Source organism: Meleagris gallopavo, chromosome Z, assembly GCF_000146605.3.
Source record: "Meleagris gallopavo isolate NT-WF06-2002-E0010 breed Aviagen turkey brand Nicholas breeding stock chromosome Z, Turkey_5.1, whole genome shotgun sequence".
NCBI classification, from domain to species: domain Eukaryota; kingdom Metazoa; phylum Chordata; class Aves; order Galliformes; family Phasianidae; genus Meleagris; species Meleagris gallopavo.
In genome coordinates this window covers 32,938,577-32,957,987 of record NC_015041.2, presented here as the reverse complement: position 1 = coordinate 32,957,987, position 19,411 = coordinate 32,938,577, and the positions used below count along the sequence as shown (strand labels likewise).

The window sequence follows — 19,411 nt, the reverse complement described above, 5'->3', positions numbered from 1 at the left end:
TATATTAGCCAAGCTCCTGGATATATATCTATACCATCTGTATATCCATTGATTAAACAATACCCAAGAAAACTTGATTGGTAATATGTGTGTAATATTGGTATGTAATACTGACGATTCCTTGAAAGTATCAGAGAACTTTTATCTTTAATGAGTACTTGTAAAATGTTCTATCAAAGTATAAAAGACAACGAAACCAATGATTTCGAGGTCTGAAATGTGGTTGACAAGTCACAGTTAACTTGTCTTTTATTTCTCTTCATTCCATGTATGCTTACTTTGATCACTCTTCTATACTGCATGACCTCTAATCTCATATTTACAGACACAGACTAAAAAGCTGAAGAAGTCAATTAAAAAGTGAAGTACAAGAGCTGATAACCTGCGGGGTTAAACTTTTCGGTTCTTTTTTTCATACTTTGCTCATCAGTAGAAAGTATTTTCTCTTTTTCTCTCTGTCTGTCTCTTCTGTTATCTGGTTCTCTCACTGTCTGCATTTCTACTGCTACGATTCATGACTCTGCCATTCCCCCGCCCTCTAGCACCTTGGGATTGATATAAAAAATTGTTAAGATATCCCTCATCATAACCAGGTAGCAAGAACTTTACTTTAAATAGAACTTCATATTGAAAAGACATAATCCAAACGTCCTTTGGCTATAATTATGAGCCACCAGTGAGCAAGAAATCTTCAACTTTTGCTATATAGTAGCACTGTACGGTATCTCTCTTTGCTAGTGTACCCAAGTTTGAAATGTCAAGCTTTTTTATCCCTCTCTCCTTATATCACTCACTAATCTTTGTATAAACCCATGTTTTAATTTATGAGATATCCTTTTTGTTTTTTATCATTTTTACTATACGTCTCAATCTCCCTCTTGTTTCTCTTGTGGTATATATCAAAAAGCATTCATGGTAGTAAAAGTGTATCCTGGATGTTTTATTTTCCATTATTTTGCTTAGAAACAGTTTGCCTGATCATTAAGATTTTTCCAAAAAAAATCTTGAATTTGTTTTCCGCAACTGTTCAAAACCCATTGTCAATGCATCTCTATGTATATATGTCTGTACTGCAGTAATGGCAAGTAGAAGATACTGGAAAGGTAAGAATGCATGATGTGGAATAACAAAGAATAAGAGACGAATAAAACAACCACAAAACAATCAGATTAATTTGCTTTTGTTTATGGTATCAAGCAAATATTTTACATTTACATTATCAAACATAAGCAGCATTCAGCTTTCTTTCAAGGACTGTGTATCTGCAGGCAAGAAGGATTATAGTTTGAACATGTGGTAGGATACAGTCTCACTTCAATTTATAGGAGGAGAGGAGGTTCTTTTTAATATCTGTATACCCGGTGTGATATTAAGAAACAATGGTTCAAATGGTCGTCCAACCAGTTTATTATAAATCCTAATCAGGGAGAGCGATAGAAAAGATAGGAAAGAAGCAAGAATTGTGTGAAGCGGGAATAGTCACCATCAGGATCCAGCAGCGGTCTCGCTGCATGCTGTTTTGAAGGTCCGAGGCAAAAGCAGCAGGGGGAGAGTAGCAGAAGAGTGTTCGGCCTTGGGCAGCAAGCAAGTAGCAGGAAAAAGTCACAGAGTCAATCCAGGTGGAAGCAGCAAGACTCAGGCAGCAGGCCCAGGAGAGCCCATCAACATGCAAGCATTCCATAGTGAGGAATCTGATGGCAGACACCTCATGGTTGTTGATCCCTCTCTTATCTTCCTTCTTCTACCAGTGTGGCATTCCTGGGTGCTTGGGTAAGAGTCATATGCAGCACCTCCTGAGATGGCCATTTTCCCACACAAAAGACTGGTTGCCCCTGGCCTTGTCCATCTGTGTCCCTCAGACAAAGGATTTTGCAACCCTTGCCCTGGACTTGTACGTCAGTGTTCTCCAGACAAAGGATTTCTCAACCCTTGCCCAGGACTTGCTTGGACTTGTTCATCTGTGTTGCCCGCAAGCTTTGAGACAATGATGTAAAACAAAAATCTCTTACAGATGCACATACACTGCACTATTTCTTTGAAACAAAATATGTCAGTATTTCATGTAATTGAATTAAAACTTGCCATTTGAAAATGAATGTAATTCCAAAGTAGAAAGTTCTGCATTTAGTGGTAGAAATGCCTTAGTGCAATGAAAGCCCTTCTGATACTAAGATGTTCTACTGTACTGAACATTCATCTTTTCAATATAATGCAGCTGTCTTCTATAGACTTTACTAAATCATCCTCATGAAATGAATGATAAAAACTATGCCAAGATTAATTATTCCAGTTACACAAAACCAAGTTTTCATTTTCCCTTATCCTGGCACCATGAAACAAAATTGTATGTGATAAAATTGCATGTTGCTTGTATAATGGGTAGAACACTAGAACATGTATCAGATGTATTATGTGTTATGGCTCTCAAGATGTTTCATTATGGGAGACATGTTCACGCCAGCCATATAGTTTAGAGAAAGAAGAATTCTTTTGGTTTTGAAGGAAAACAACAAAGAACACGTGCAAACACTGCTTAATAATCCTTCAAATTACTAGTTATGGCTCTTCTGTCTGAACAGTTGGGGGTTTTTTTGTGTGTCAGGAAATATATAAACAGAAAGACCATTTTTTACCTGAATTGTATATAATATATACAATATAATATTTTTTTGTAAAAATAGACATTCAGTAGCAATTCACATAAACCTACTAAGTGAGCATATGAAAATTAAATTTTCAGACAAAATAGGAAGAATATTATCAATTATGGAAGAGAATAAGATATTAACTATATTATGCATTCATTAGTACCAGGACTCAGTAAGTTTGATCCTTCCTTGGTTTTTTGAAACGTTAAACTCTTTCAGACAGATATTTGAATATTGTACTTTTCTGTTATTGCAGTTACTTGGATGAATACATATTTACAAATATTTTAAAGTAAATATTATTATATTTAACTCCATTTAACTTAATATCAGAACCTCAACTGGATGTCAGCTTTTACATAAACACATATAGTTAACTTTTAATTTTCAGTCTAATTTTTAGAAATTTGGTAGAGATATATGCTCCTAGGCAGAATACTTTTTCTGCCAGGTTTCAGCCTGCAGCAGATTCTCACGGCAGATTCCTGAAAACAGAATTTTCTAAGAGAAACGCTGACACAACCTTCGTTTCTGTATTGTAGCATGAACTCACCAATGTAATAATTAAGCAATTAGGCATGACAGAGAGTGTGCATTTCCTGAGATAATCACACCCTTGGGGTATTACAAGTCATGATCCAGAGATAAGTGTTTTTAATCCCCCCAGGGTCTGATTATCTTATGATAACCACACCCCCTGGAGGAGATTTATAAGTCACATAAAAATCTTCAGTGTGAAGTAAAAAGTGCTTGTGTTGCAGGAGTGGGAAAAAGTCAAAATACAGCCACTGCTATGTGCCTTTCACAAATTAATGAAGAACTGCAATGTACAGTACCAATTCATTGAGTTACCCATCAATCCAAAACATTTTACTAGGGAGAATGTCTATGTAAATTACTATTGTCTTTCTCCAACCTCTAATACAGCAAATACTGATTTGAAACTTTTGAGACACTCTTAAAACTAAAAATGCAATCTTCACTTGACTTCTTTACCTCCAGGTTATAACAAGAAAGGTCTTCCCAAATGCTATTTCCAATTCTATCATTAAATCCTTGCACTGCACAAGATAGGAAATTAACTACCAACTCTGACTTACTCTGAAACTCACCTGGGATGCTCAGAAGCTCTACTGAACTGCAAAAAAAAATACATTCATTCTCATGAGTGTACTTAAAGCAAAAATGAATAATACAGTTACTTGAAATCCTACAGTTGTTAGATCTTTAAATAGCTTCACCTATTAATCATCTAATTTTCTTTCTCTCACGGTAGGATTGTAAAACAAAAATTGCTTATCCTTCTGTTGTGAAGAGACCAAAAGAAGAAAATTCTTGGTGTTGATGTCCTTCCAGTTTTCTGCCCTGAAATGCCATCCAACATTCTTATACAGTCATATTTAGCAAAATAAATTAAGACTTTATGGAAATGACCTCTGCAAAGATTTGTAGGAGCAAATTGTAGGAGCAGCATTCTTATGCTGCCTGAATGCATCTTTGGCTTACAATCACTCTGCGTATGATGCATAAATATACAGCGTGCTTGGCATTGATGTTTCTGTCAGCAAGGCCACTACATTCATTACGCTACTACTCAGGCAAATGTTGTATATGACTGTTCCACCAACACATCAAGACAGTGAGAATGCTATACACTCAGAAAGAACTAACACAGTAATAGAAGTATTATAGAAGTATTTTTCACTTACATTACTTGGCATTAAGGTAATGATTCTCCAAATAATGAAAGCAAAGAAATTAATAAGTTCTAGGTGTGAATCACATTCAGCTGCATTTTCTTGTTTTGTCACTGCACTGCAATTTAATAAATACTCGACTCTGTTGAGAAGATTATTACAGGTGTAGTTATTTTCAGATCTCGTTTCCATGAATTCCACACTGACGTGGAAACAAACTAAGAGAGGTTATGTTAGACTTTCAAGATTAGAATATGTAATCTATAAAACTATACAAACTATAATGTCCTAGATTGCACTTTCAAACAATAGGAAATCTTAAGACCAACAATGATTAGATGTTTTTCTTCATGTACGTATTGTAAATATGAAAAAATATATTATAAAAAAACAAAGAAGGAATTAAGAATTATTGTTCTTATTTTTTCAGAGTAAAGAACTAACAAGTGAAGAGAACTGGGCATCTTCTTCTCCCAGGTCATTTCATATTTCAACTCAGCATTCTGCAGACTTTTGCTACCACTTTATTGTCAAATGAACTGTTCATTATTATCAAAGCTTTGTATTTACACATTTTGAGCTAAGCTGAAAGATACAACAGAAGAGACAAGATAATGAATAGTTCCAAATGAAACTAGAAAATCTATAATAAAATCTATAATAAAGTTTTTTGTTTTGTTTTTAAATGATGTTAAAAGCCTGGGAACTTTAGTTACTAGGGAAATAAAAAATTATTTGTAGAACTTATGTACAGACATAGTGTAATACTTTGGGGATCTGGGGGCTTGTAGCTTTGCACTATTTCTGTGTAGCTAGCTCATATACTTTCTAACAGCCTCAGAGTTTGGACACTGGAATGGAGGACCATTTCCCAAAAAAGGAGAATTTCTAGTTACCATAGACCTCCACAAATCATTCAATTTAGTACTTACTAAATGATGTTTTTCTTTGTTGACTGATTGATAACAGGATTTTAATGGTGATCATAGACAGTATTAGTTTTATTAGTTATATGTTTAAATTACTTCATTAGACCATGAGTCATGCCATAATTTCCCTTCCGTTATCTTGTAAGCACTGAACTACTCTGAACTGTTTGCTGTTAAACAGAAAAGCAACAATTAACTCAGAGTGATCACAAAATGAAACTCTTGATCAAATGTTACTGTAAGTATAGTATTGGATTTGAAAAGGCAATGAATGTAAGCTGGTCGAGTTGGTAGTCATAGTCACTACTTTCTACAGCAAAACAGCCAAGCTTCAGCAGAAAGGAAGAGATTTGTTATTTCTCTCTGAGATGTAGTTAAATTAGTTAAATAAAAAGTCCCAGTAGTTTTGAAGTGATGAAAATAATGATAATGGAAAGCTTTCAGGAAACCATACAGAAATGTTTCATTTTTTTTCTAGAGTTTACGGAGTGTACAATTAAAAAAAATAAAAATCCTTAATCACCTTATCTATAAACAAAGCTGTGTAGCCTCCATAGTTTTTTTACAGCTCCCAGTGAAAATGGCATTCATTCTGTGAAGATCCATGTTATTATTTTGTGTGCTCGTTTTCTAAAAAATCTCTAGTCAGCCTTCAGATCTAAATTCAGATTATCTAAATCTTAATCCAACTCTAAAATAAATTATTATTAAAACTTGTTCTATTTATGCACTTAGCTGCAACTTCCAGGTAGACTTTCAACATTTCCTAACACTACTCATGCTCATACCTTTTTCTTGTGCCTCCTCGATGCAATGTAGTTGTGATTCTGTCATATTTTAATAAGCAATATGTAGGAAAATTAAGGTTTCAGTTGGTTCTATTGTCTTTTCAGTGAAAATTTAATAAAGCAACTCTGCACATTAACAACAAGATGTATTTATTTATTTGGATATTATAGTGGGAAAATATAATTTATCTAAAGACAGGAAAGAGGTGGCAAGGAAAGAAATGTGGCAGGAATGCTAAAAACACTGGAGAAAAAACTAAATTAAAAAAAAAAAGTTAACATTTAAGCTTTGGAAGTAGTATCAGGAGACCAATAGTTGAAAGACAAATTTTAGAATACAGAAAAATTATTTGTTTTAGAAGTATTGTTGCTTAAACTTCATTATAATATGCGAGTTATCTGAAACCACAAGAAAATAACAACAGAGAAAGATGTGCCTAGAAATCTTTGTCATACCTTTGAATCAAGAGCTCTTCTCATCATGCTCAAGAAATGGAACAAACTGTCATTATTTCAAAAGCTTGCCAAAATTACTCCTATATTTAGTGAATTCAGAATTTATTCAGTTCTACATCTCTTCTCAAACAGGAAAGTGTTATTAAAGTTCAAGATCAGATCAAAAAACAGTCTGCGTTCACCACTCATATTTTAATGCACTAGTGATGAATTTCATAAGTAGACATCAGCCAAGCTTCAAGCAACTTGCAATTAATAGAAGTCAAAATATTGGAAAATAGTATGCTGTTTATTCTTCCTTCTAAATGGTAGATACAGCTTTTGAAAAGAGAGATTTTTTCATTTTTTACATTTAAAACATTTTATGTTTTCATTATTCATTAAATATTAATTATGCCATTATCAATCAGAATAGTTTTAGCAATTTCAATAAACAGTTGTTTTTAAAGCTCCACTAAGTTTTAAGTCTACAGTGAAAAAAGTCAACATTTGTAGTGCTTTTCTGAGAAGGTTAACAAAATATAATTGTCTGTTACAACATCAAATATATCACTTTATGTTTTGAAATATTCTAAATACTGGCAGAAAGAACTGTCAAAACATTTATTACTTATTATTTGCTGGCACTTCACTAAAAGCAGACATTTTGTAAACTAAATATCATAAACAAATATCACAAATAATGGGAGTGCTGATCAATTTGGGTGGCTTTCAATAGAAGGGACTGCCAGCTGATTATATCTCATAGAATACTCACATTCATAAAAGTGGGCAGTGCTGCAAAAGCAGATGAAGAAAATCTTCTAGCACTGTATTAAACACCTTTTAGATATCTAGAAAGATGACCAGTACTTCAGCTTTCCACAAATTTCTAGCACTGCTGCCATCATTATTATTTTCATTAGTGGCACAGGGACAAAAATCTGATTTAATACCATACTTAAGAGAAACTTAAGTCAAGCAAAATGGCAATACTACTTAATTCTTCTCTCTTTGATAATATTGCCATCCTGATTTTGGAAAAACAGTCACTGACTAGACTTAAAGAATGAGTTTGTTTTGATTTTTATATTCTCTTTCTAAACTGTCATGGCTGAATGGAGATGTAAACTTCAGGCTTACATGTCTATCCTCTGTGATACAGCATAATTTAACAATCCTCAAGTTATCTTCAAATGATTCACTTCACTGCAAGAGGTGTTTGACTTTCTGGGCAATATAGCTCAGGGCTCTTAAGTCTGATTTCTTCCAGTACTGGATATAGGTCATACAAGTGTGCTGTGCTGCAGAAACATTGCTCTGTGGCCTTCCCTTCAGTGTGATGAGATTTGCCTGTTTGAGAAGATTCATTCTGGTGCTTACATTCACTGTCATTAATATTAGTTATGGTATGTCTACACTGAACAACTTTGACACCAGAGCAGACATAGCTTCTTTATCAGAATAAGACATCTTGTTCATCTATCTGAAGAAAAGTGTTCCTAAGGTATGTCCTGTTTTGTGGCTTTATCTATCTAGCTCTACACTACAAAGTGTAAATAATCTCACTGAAGCTAATTAAATTACAGATATCACTTTAATTTGCATAGTACTCATTAGAAGGAATGCCCATTCCCAGAGCATCCGAGTGTCTTCTAAAGAAAAGCACAAGATCTTCACCCCCTTATGTTGCTGATATCTCTCCTATAGCAAAATCAGGAAGAAAATCCTGATCCTGCTGAAATCTTCTGAACATCATAGATTGTAAGTTCATCTGCACCTGAACATGAAATGCTTGTTTAATATACTGCTGTTTGTTTCAAAGGTGGTAACAAATACAAAGAAGTTATATTTCATTTAAAAATATGAGGTATTATATACTGTGTAATGTACTTAATTATTTAAAGGACATTAATAGATTTCCAGGCAGACTTTGCTTTTACCTCTCCTTGGCAATTCTTTTGATCATTTTGTTATTTTTTATACCCTTTCCTTTTATTTTGCTCTATCTCTCTTCATATCACATCTTATCCACATAAGTACTAGTATTCCAAGCCATCACTTACCATTAAGCTCTGTCATATCACGTTCTTGCATTAAATCTTGTTGTCATGTACAGAAAAATCAATGTCTTTCCAGACTAAATTCTCATAAATCCACATCTACTGCCAAATCTGTCAAAGATCAATATTTGCTTTCAGATTTCTTTCAGTAACTTCTTGTAAAATAGCGATCAGGAAAGGCATAGAAAGAATTAAAAAGAAAATATGTACCTGTCATATCACACAGGGGTCTTTTAAACTCCTTTCCTTGGAGCTTTACAATTTACCTGCATCAATTTACATCAAGACCTTATTGCATTGGCAAGATTATTGGCTCTAAGATTGGGACAATGAAAGGGGAATTTGGAACCAGTAGAATCAATAATGACAGACCTAATATACCAGGGGGAAACAAGAGAAAAAAAAAGAAAAATTAAAAAAAAAAAAAATTAGCATTCTTAGACATGTCACTGCTATGCCACATGCAGGTTTGAACTGCAGACATAAACATTAATTATAGTCTTCTAAACACAGTGCACAGTGAGGCTTTAAGAGTCATAGCACTTCCTTTTTTAAGATTTATGGCAGAAAAAATGTGAGATAGAAAGAGAAAGAGATGCATCCAAAAAGAAGTATCACAGTGAAGTGAACTAAATTATTACTCCAATTCTCAGAGTGGTGGCTGAGGAAGAGATCTGAGCAATAATTATAGTCCAGTGTTATGGTTTACTACCTGGGGCTCAGAGGATACCCAGTGTCATCTGACAAGGCTTCAAGGCTCTTCTCCAGGCTGAAATCCAGCTTCCACAGCCTGTTTTCATAGCATAAGGGCTCTAGATATCTTTGTGGACCTTCTCTGGACCTACTCCAAAAGCTCCAAGTCTTTCTTGTCCTGGAAGCCCCAGACCTGGACGCAGTACTCCAAATAAGGGCCTCATGGGGGCAGAGTAGAGAGGGAAAATCACCTCCCTTTTGATGCAGCCCAGGGTATTCTTGGCCTTCCAGGATGCAAGTGCATGTTACTGGCTCATGTTAAGTTTTTCATCTACAAGAACACCCAAGACCTTCCCAGTAGAGCTGCTCTCAAGAAGTTCTTCCCCAGTCTGTACATACCTCTGGGATTGCCTCACCTAAGTGCATCAGATTGCATTTGGCCTTGTTAAACCTCTAACGAGGTTTAACAAAGACCTTGTTAGACTTCTAATGAGGTTTAACAATCCCCAGTTCACATGGGTCCATCTTTTGAGCTTGTTCAGATCCCCTTGGATGGCATATCTTCTTTCTCATCTGTCAGTTGTCCTACTCAGCTTGCTGTCTTCTGCAAACTTGCAGCAAACTGGATCTCATCAACTGTGTCTTTGATACAGATTTTAAAGAGTACCCATCCTAAGATGGCCCCCTGGGGAACAGCACTCATCATTGGCCTTCACTTAGACATGGAGCCATTGACATCAACTCTCTGCCTACAATCTTCCAACCTTCTCCTTATCCATCAAATATTTCAGCCTTCCAATCCATATCTCTCCTATTTAGAGAGAAGGCTGTGTTGCAAGACTATGTCAAAGGTCTTGCAGAAGTGCCAGGCAGATGACATCAGCTGATCTTCCTTGTCCACTGATGCTATTGCTCCATCATGGAAGGCCATCCCTGGATTGATGAGGCATGATCTGCCCTTGGTGAAGTTGTGCTGTCTGTCTCAGACTTCTTCCTATCTCATACGTGCTTTCACTTGTCTTCCAAGAGGATCTCCACGATCTTCTCAGTTGAATAAGTTTTCATCTTTTCATTTTAAATTTTTCCCCCTTTGTACATGACAATTTTATAACCTGTTAGAGTGTATTTCATAACCCTTACCAGTGAACTTTCAATTTATCATATTCTCCCCTGTTTAGTGATGAATTTCATAACTTTCCCTTGAATTACATTTAGCATTACCTGTGTCTTTTTTTCTTTGTTGTAAATAAAATGTGGAAACAATACATTTGAGCATGGAATTTCCGTTTTTATTCCCTTAACTGTAATCTGCTTGTATCTTTTCTATGATTTTACACCTTTTGGTCTTTGTTATTTTAAAGTAATTGAATCTCATTTTACTATGTCTTGTTTTTCTTTTTCAAGAACTTCTGCATTCTGTGCTTTAGGAATTGCAGGTGTAAAGGAAATATGGATATTAAAAATATAATACCAGTGGATCACTGATCCAGCAGTGTTTGATCTGCTTTGTTTCTTAAGATGTCTCATGAGGAAAAACAAAGAAGAGATAAAATGAAATAAATCAGCAATGTATATTCAATCTGATGAAAGGCGTAAGTATATCTGAAGCGTAAGTATTTCTTCCCCACTTCAGCACCCCTCTTCCCATCTCCATTTTGAGTGTGCACTCAATAATGGTGACAGTTCATAAACACTATATAAATACAAACCCAAAATAGAGAGTATTTCTGACTGAAATTGCATTACCGTTACTGGACATGACAGCAATCTAGAGTTTCAAATATGGTGGTATGAGCCAAGAATGAATCATTATCTTTTACTCTCATTTATATTTGTTTAATCTAGCCCTGTAATTGTGTTTTAATACAGTTTTTATTCTCAAATAAGAAAAAAAAAGCAGAAAGTTGTGATAAACTAAGTCACTGAGTATGCTCATTCCTATAAGTAAAGACATGTTAGATGTTCAGAGATGACTGACATGAGCATAGAGGGAAAAGGCAACATAGAAATATCTAGCTGCATGTTTTGTGTCCCAACATGATCAAAAAGAACTATTCCCTTCTCTGAAGCTCTTTGGCTACAGTTTAAATGACTGGCTAACACTAAAAAATTCTCCAGAGCTGATTATCTTAAACCATATACAAGAGAGAAAAAGATTCTGAAGTGCAGTTCTAAAAATTTGTGCTGTTAAATTGCATGTAATACTTGTGAGATTTTTACTCCCATTTACTTTTCACTAGCACAAGAGTTGTGAAGCCATAGTCTTTGAAAGAATTAAATAGAACCCCTCCTCCTATTCATTAATGGAATATTCTGTTTGCTGTATACTGTGATCATTTGTACTGTGTGTACATTTCCACCTGATTCATATTAGAACATCTCTTTCAATTAACTGCCTATTTTGATTGCATAGACAAATATTAGTATAATGCTTGCATTAACACATACTAAGCTATAGCCTGGAGGAATTTATATCTCAAACTTTACTTCATTTTCATGCCAATCCTACGTACATCCTTCACTTCTGTCTTCACTTACGATTCCCTGAGATTATTTTTTTCACCTTATCATCTGAGTGCATAGTTTTTTCTTGTCACAAAATAATTCTGTCTAGAAAATTAAACGTAGTGGAAAAACCTAACTCTGTCCTTATACAGACAGCCCAGAAGAAAATAAAAACTCCCATTTCAGTTCTGTGAGAGTGAGAAACCTCCATACGCTTGTCTACTGATATTTTCTCTGAGTCTGAAAGTTCAGACTTTACACGAATTACCCTGGTCCATTTTATACAGAGATTTAAAAAATTTTGGTATATCAGCAACTTCCTGTTATACACATATACGGACCCCAGTTCTCACCTGTGCTTACACACTACACATTTCTTACATTTCCTTTGTTCTTCATTTCATACCTTCCTGAAAGACAGTAACAGCTTGGTTTTCCTTGGCATATTTACTTTCCATTACCCTTCCTCAAGTCCTCAAAAAGGGAGCACATGGGATTTACAACAGTCCACAATTCGTATAATGTCCAACCAGAGAATGGGAATGGCTCTGTTGGAATTGCTTGTGATGGTTTTGTACAAAACTGTCAGCAAAGAAAGGAATGACTTAATTTAAACTGCAAATTCACAGATCTGCTAGATAAAATAATAATAAAACTGAATAAATAGTGAGTCCTGATCAACTAATTCTGGAAGACTTTCTTGCAGCTTTTCTTAGAAACTGTAGTTTCTGTCTGGATATAGTGAAATAATAGCTAGCATAATTATTTTTAAAAAGAATCTTGAGATGAAAGGTGTGGAAGCAGATATCTACTGAGTTAAGATGATGAATGGAGATATGATATTTTTGAAAGCAGAGTAGACAGAAAGAATGACAAAATGAAATCAAGTTTATGAAGAGGAAACAGTGGGATGAATAAAAGAAAAGAGAGAAGGAGGAGAAAAAAAGTGAAGAAAAATAGAGGACAGAAATGTGTGAAAAGATCTTATCAATGAGCTTTATTTGATATGACTGCTTTAAAAAAAAAATTCCAAAATGGAAAAAAATGGCCAAAATGTGATGAAAAAGACAAGGAAGGATTTATTAATTGTGTTTTGGCAGGAGAGCTCAAAAAACAAAAGATGGGAAAACCTGAAGATAAGTCATTGAAGTGAGAGGACAGCAAAGGAAGAGATGTGTCAACAGAACAACTTGTCATAACCAACAGATTGACATTCTGAACTTCTGAGTAGGGCAGGCAGGGAAATGACCCTAGTACCGTGCATCAAGGATATGAAAGAACCATTCAGGTGAATGCTTCCTTTTTGTTAAAATTCCTCAGCTACACACAGCTCTGACATTACTTCTGTTGATGAAGTTAAAGAGATTGATTATTTAACAGTATTAGAAGAGGAAAATCTTCCAACAGAAAATTACAAAGAATATATTTGGAAGAAAGAGAATCTACATTCTGATTAAATTACAGCATGTTTTATTTGGATTTTCTGTTGTTCATTTAAAAGCCTAGTCTTTTCTGTATCTGAAGTAGGTAAAAAAATATTCCCTTTCTATACATTTAACTACAATGAGAAATATCAGGTGAGTGAAAAAATATGGGAAAAATATGGGAGCTTCTAACCCAGGAAAAATAGTCCAAGATAAGTTTGGAGCTGCTGTTTCTCAAACCTCTGAACATTATAGCTATCTCAGCTGAATTATGCAGATGAATATTGCAATGAGTAGAAATTGATATATATTTTAGAAAAACAAATGGCACAAATGCCTTCAAAGAAATGTAAATATGCTTTATGTAAGTCTGAAACTATAAATGTACTTAGAGATAGGATGCTGAATTTTACTTGGGAAAACTGCTTACTCAGCTGCCTTTGGAGTGAGCCTACTGACACAGATTACTCATAGAATAATTCAAAAGACTCACCTGTTCTCCACAACCTCAGTGCAAAAGTGCTCTCCATCACACTCTGGAAGGCAAGTGGTTCAGACATACATTATATTGCAAATGTTCACAAGCACTTTTCAGACCTTCAAGGTTCCCACAACTTCAAGCTGCTGAAACTCGTAAGACTTCTTCACTGCTCTTGTGTACTTTACTACTCTGGGGCAGGATGTCCTTTTCCTTAAGAAAGTACTCTGAATTCTTAAGGAAGCCTCAGAAAGAGGTTATGAATCCATAATGAATATGATCTGTTTTCTGTCCTACTCAAAGTAAATTGCAACATTTTTACATAATTTTAAAGTATCGCAAAAGCATTTTATTCTGTTTTGCTATGGAATATAAGTTTCCAAATTACTTACGTTTATATCCAAAGAGTAAAATACATTTGATTTTTTTCCTCTTTCCTCTCACTTCTGTCTTTATTTTTCTAGTCAATGGGAAAGAAGTAGCATTGTTTTATTGTAATCTATTTTATCTTGCATGATGTTAATGTAAAATAATTAAAATAGTCCTTTTATGCCTGATTTTCTTAGGAACAAGCTGTGAAGATTAGAGAGATTACATTAACAAATGTAAACTGAATTTCTAAAATCTTCAAAATTAACAATTTTCTACCACAATTAAAAATAGATACATACATACATACATACATACATATATATATATATATTTCAATTGCATTACTTAATATGCTTTCAAGGATGTGTATTTTGCTTGGAAAAACATTCATTAAAATAATGCATGTTATAAAATATTTTGAGTTTTGTGTCTTCTTAACAGAATAAAATGGGAAAGTGAAATGTGGACCTATGCTTACTGGGAAACAATTATTGGAAGAGACAGTAAAGTACAAATACGCATACTTTCCATACTCTGGAGGAGTGAAACTGGAGAGCTCAGCTCCTGAACTGGAAGCTGAGAATCCTAGTGTAATTTTCATTAGGGAATCATTGTCCGTGAAACTTATTGTCTCTTCCCTTAAGCTCGAATTATTAAGACAGACAGTTTTTCACTTGCTGGAGATTTAATATGAATCTAGATCTATAACCAACTAGTTACATCTTCTTAAATCCTCTTAATAGATAAAATGTACTAGAAAAAAAAAAAGTGTCCATGAAGTAATCATGTAGATTAACAGACATGTTAGTTTGTGACTAAATAGTAATGTTTTTATAGTTTAAACACTGAAGCACTGTATTTTGTTATCTTTGGGAAGGACAGAAGAAGAAATGTGTGTTTCTGGGATTTCTGTGGTTCTGTGAAGATGAATGGAGACATGAGGTTCAAAGTTATTAGGGAAAGATCTCAGCATCCATAAAGGTTGCACAATATGAAGTGAAAAAAGTTTGTACAGTGGGTGGTATGTTTCAGGCAATACAATTTTAAGAGTACTGTAAAGAGCTCTAAGGCAATACAGATGTGTCATTTAGATAGATTAGTTGAGCAATTTAAGTATTGCTAAGAGACTTAGAAAGATGTTGCTTTTGGCCAATGTTCCCAATTAAAACCATATGATTTGTGCTAGGGGAGCAGTTAAGCTGGTTGTACTGTGTTATTATGGTGAAGTACTACAAGTACTGCCCTATGAAGAATTATGATGTCACTCATCATATTCTGAAAAAATAAGGTATAAATTTTAATAAGGTGTAAAAAAATCTGAGAATCAAAATTCTTCACAGAATCATAGAATATCCCCAGTTGGAAGGGACCCAAAAGGCTGCTTAATAGGTGGGCCATAGGGCACCTCCATAGCTGCTGGTGAGAGAATTAAGATGGATATGTTTCACAAAGCACAATGGTTATCCTCTCCCACCCTGGAAACTGCAATGAACCTGAGATTCTTGCCTAAGATGTGCTGCAGACCCAAAACTCTGTGTTGTCTGGACAGCTCCTGTTCTACACAATCTTACAACATACACAGACAGCTTACTCAGGGAAATTCTAGTACCAGTAACCAAATTGTGCGACCTTAGAATGTGCCTTCTTTATGTGAAATAAGTGTACATGTAACAACTGGGTTTTCCTCTATTTCAAATTTAACCCAAGTTCTGGCTGGCAATGCGCAAGTTCAGATAGCTTAGATAGGAAAAAGAGGTTGGTAAAGATTACACACTACTGATCCTCCAAACTATATCTCCAAACTAAACTTGACTGAAATCATCCCTGTTAGTTAGACCACTAAGCAGTAGAATTTCCTGGCTCCCCAAGCAGTGTAAGGTCATTCATCTTCTTTTCAGAATAAAGGAAAATAAAGCATACTGAATGCATGAGAGCCATGAGTGTCATGAAGTCATAAATACACCTAACAGAGGCACCAGGTCCTCGGGGAGTACTGCAACCATAAGTCTCTTTAAATGCTGTAAGAGTATAATTAAATATACATATATGTATAACTTTTATACTGAAATATTGCTGATTGCAGCAAAGATAGTATTTCCTTGCATTTTTCCTCTTCCTGAAAATTGTCAATTATTTTGTCATTAAATTACTACATGAATTATGAATTCTTTCTGATTAAAAATAAATAAATAAATAAATAGATAGATAAATAAAAATGTATTATTATGTTCTTGTTACAATGATATGTAATCTGTTATTGATGTAAGGCTAATATGCTTTCACTTTTCTCCTAGTCATGCTAAAATAATGTCTGTCCCATTTAGTAATAAATTTGTACAAGCATGAGTAAAAATTTGTAATGTTTTTTTACCATTACACAAGATGACTGAGATCATGCAAAATTTTACCCACATTCCTCCCTTCGCAATTCATTAATCATAATAAAGAAAGGTCGCAGAAAACTGGAGATTTGCCAGTGTGACTTCCATCTACAAGAAGGGTCATAAGGTGGATCTGGGATCTACAGGCCTGATAGCCTGACCTCAATGCCAGACAAAGTTATGGTGCAGATCATCTTGAGGGAGATCGCACAGCATGTGTAGGACAACTGGGGGATCAGGCCTAGCCAGCATGGGTTCATGAAAATTGGGTTCTGCTTGACCAACATGATCTTCTTCTATGATCTAGTGACCTGCCTGGTGGATGAGGGAAAGGCTGTTAATGTAGTCTACCTAGACTTCAGCAAAACCTCTACACTGTCTCCCACAGCATTTTCCTGGAGAAGGTGGCAGCCAATGCCTTGAACAGGTACACTCTTTGCTGGAGAACTGACTGGATGGTCAGATCCAGAAAGCGGCAGTGAATGGAGTTAAATCTGGCTAGTGATCGGTCACGAGTGTTCGCCAGGGACTGGTAGTGGGGTCTGTCCTATTCAGAATCTGTATTGATGACCTGGATAAGGGCACTGAGTGCACTCTCTGTAGGTTTGCAGATGACACCAAGTTGACAGGAAGCATCAATCTGCCTGGGGCTAGGAATGTCCTATAGAGGATCTGGACAGGCTGGGTAGCTGGGCTGAGGCCAATGGGATGAACTTCAACAAGAAAAGACTGAAAAGATTTACGTACCTATGAACAGCTTGTATCCCATCCTGTTTTTCTCTATCTTTATAACAAAATTCTAGTTCATCCAGACAGTTTTCAGAGATAGTACCAGACCTGCACATTTTTCATAACATTAGTCCAAAATATTGCCTGAAGATAACAACAATGCAGCTGTATCATTTAGCACAATGCTATATTTTATGATTTGGGGTTTTTTGTTTGTTTGGTTGGTTGGTTTTGGTTGGTTGGTTGGTTGGTTTTGCAAAATAAAGTTAAATATTTATCAACTCTTAGGAGATAGAAACTAAGGACAACAATGTCTTACATATTCTTTGTTTCTGTGAGTTAAGATAGTAATTCACTACCATGTATCTCTCTCTACCCTTCTTCTGCTGTATATTCAACATTTATTCAAACTGGGAAAAAAAATTGGAAAATACACTAAACTTCTTTTATAATTTCCACATCAGACATTTTGGTATGAAAATAAAATCTCAATAATAACTGGGAACGTTTTATGAACAGAACATCAAAAAGAAGAGATGTCTTCAGGAAACATCATAGGAGAAAACTTCAGCCCATGTTTAAAATAACCTTCTGTTAACAAATTTTACAAGCATGAGACATCATCTGCAACTACATACATTTTTAAAATAAATGAATAGAGTCTTTCATAACTGCAAGGAGGATGCAGGAGTTAAAACAGTTCACAGAAAAAAATCATGTGAATGTTATCATTAGCAAATAAGAGTTATCATATGATTCAGTGATTCAGTGGATTTTTAAGAACAGAAAACAATTATGACCTGTGACCTATGTGGGAACATCTGTATTTTTGACCATACTTCTAAACTATTAAAAAAAAAAAAAAAGGACAATTTTAAATTATTCAGAAGGGTTGCCTAGGGTTATTGTGACCAAAATACAGGACCCGACACTTGGTCCTATTGAAACTCATGCAGTTTTCCTTGGCCCATTGATCCAATCTATCCAGGTAGTGCCCTTCTCCCCTCAGGCAGATCAACACTCCTTTCCAACTTGGTGTCATCTGCAAACTGAGGGTGCACACAATCCCCTTATCAAGACCAATAATAAAGATGTTAAATAAAAGTGGCCTCAGTAAAGAGCCCTGGGGGACACCACTCATGACCATCTGCCAACTGGATTGCCAACTCCACTGACCACAACTCTTTGGGTTGGCCATCCAGACAGTGTTTCACCCAGCAGAGTGTATGCCCATCCAAACCATGGGCAGCCAGCTTCTCCACAAGAATGTTGTGGGGAGCAGTGTCAAAGGCCTTACTGAAGTCCAGATAGACCACATCAACAGCCTTACCCTCATCCACTAAGCATGTCACCTTGTCATAGAATGAAATCAAGTTTTTCAGAGACGATTCTACCATTCATAAACCCATGCTGACTGTGCCTGATCCCCTGGTTGACCTTTAATTGGTCCATGATGGCTCCTGAGATTATCTGTTCCATAACCTTCCCAGGCACTGAGGTGAGACTGATGGGTCTGTACTACCAAGATTATCTTTCTGGCTCTTTTTGAAGGTGGGCATCACATTTGCCAGTCTCCAATCCACCGGGATATCCCCAGTCATCCAGGATTGTTGAAGAATGATGGAGAGTGGCTTGGCAACCACATCCGCCAACTCCCTCAGCACCCTAGGGTGCAATCCATCCGGCCCCATGGACATGTGAGCATCAGCTTTTGGAGCAGGTCCAAAATGATGTCATCATGGATCATGCAGGTCCTATTCTGTTCCCCATCCCTATCTACCAGAGCAGGGGGTTGTGTTCCCAGGGAGTAACAAGTCTTACTACTAAAGACTGAGGCAAAGAAGGTATTAAGTACCTCAGCCTTATCCTGATCCTTGGTCACCAAGTTGCCCTTGGCATCCAACAAGGGATGGAGATTTTCCCTAACCCTCCTCTTGCTGTTGATGTATTTATAAAAATATTTATTGTTTTCCTTTACTTTAGTGGCCAAGTTCAGTTCTAGCTGGGCTTTGGCTTTTCTAATTTTCTCCCTGAACAGCTTCACTACATACCTGTAATCCTCATAAGTAGCTCTCCCACTCTTCCAGAGACCATAAACTTTCCTTTTGTTCTTGAGATCCAGCCAAAGCTCTCTGTTCAGCCTGCACAGCCTCCTTGCCTGTTGACTCATCGTCTGTGACTTGGGGATGGTCAGCTCCTGCACCTTTAAAATAACTTCCTTAAAGAATTCCCAGCCTTCCTGGGCTCCCACGCTCTCCAAAACTACCTC

The 19,411-nt window shown here is 35.8% G+C and overlaps 1 protein-coding gene across 1 annotated transcript in view; it reads right to left on the bottom strand.

Annotated features, from left to right (window-relative positions):
• LOC100542970 (annexin A1) overlaps positions 1 to 19,312 on the bottom strand; it is a 66,867-nt gene extending 47,555 nt beyond the window's left edge. Inside the window, exon 1 of the mRNA XM_019610506.2 lies at positions 19,194 to 19,312. Coding sequence (XP_019466051.2) covers positions 19,194 to 19,312 — 119 coding nt within the window. The remainder of the gene's footprint in view (positions 1 to 19,193) is intronic.
• Between the last annotated feature and the right edge of the window lie 99 nt (positions 19,313 to 19,411).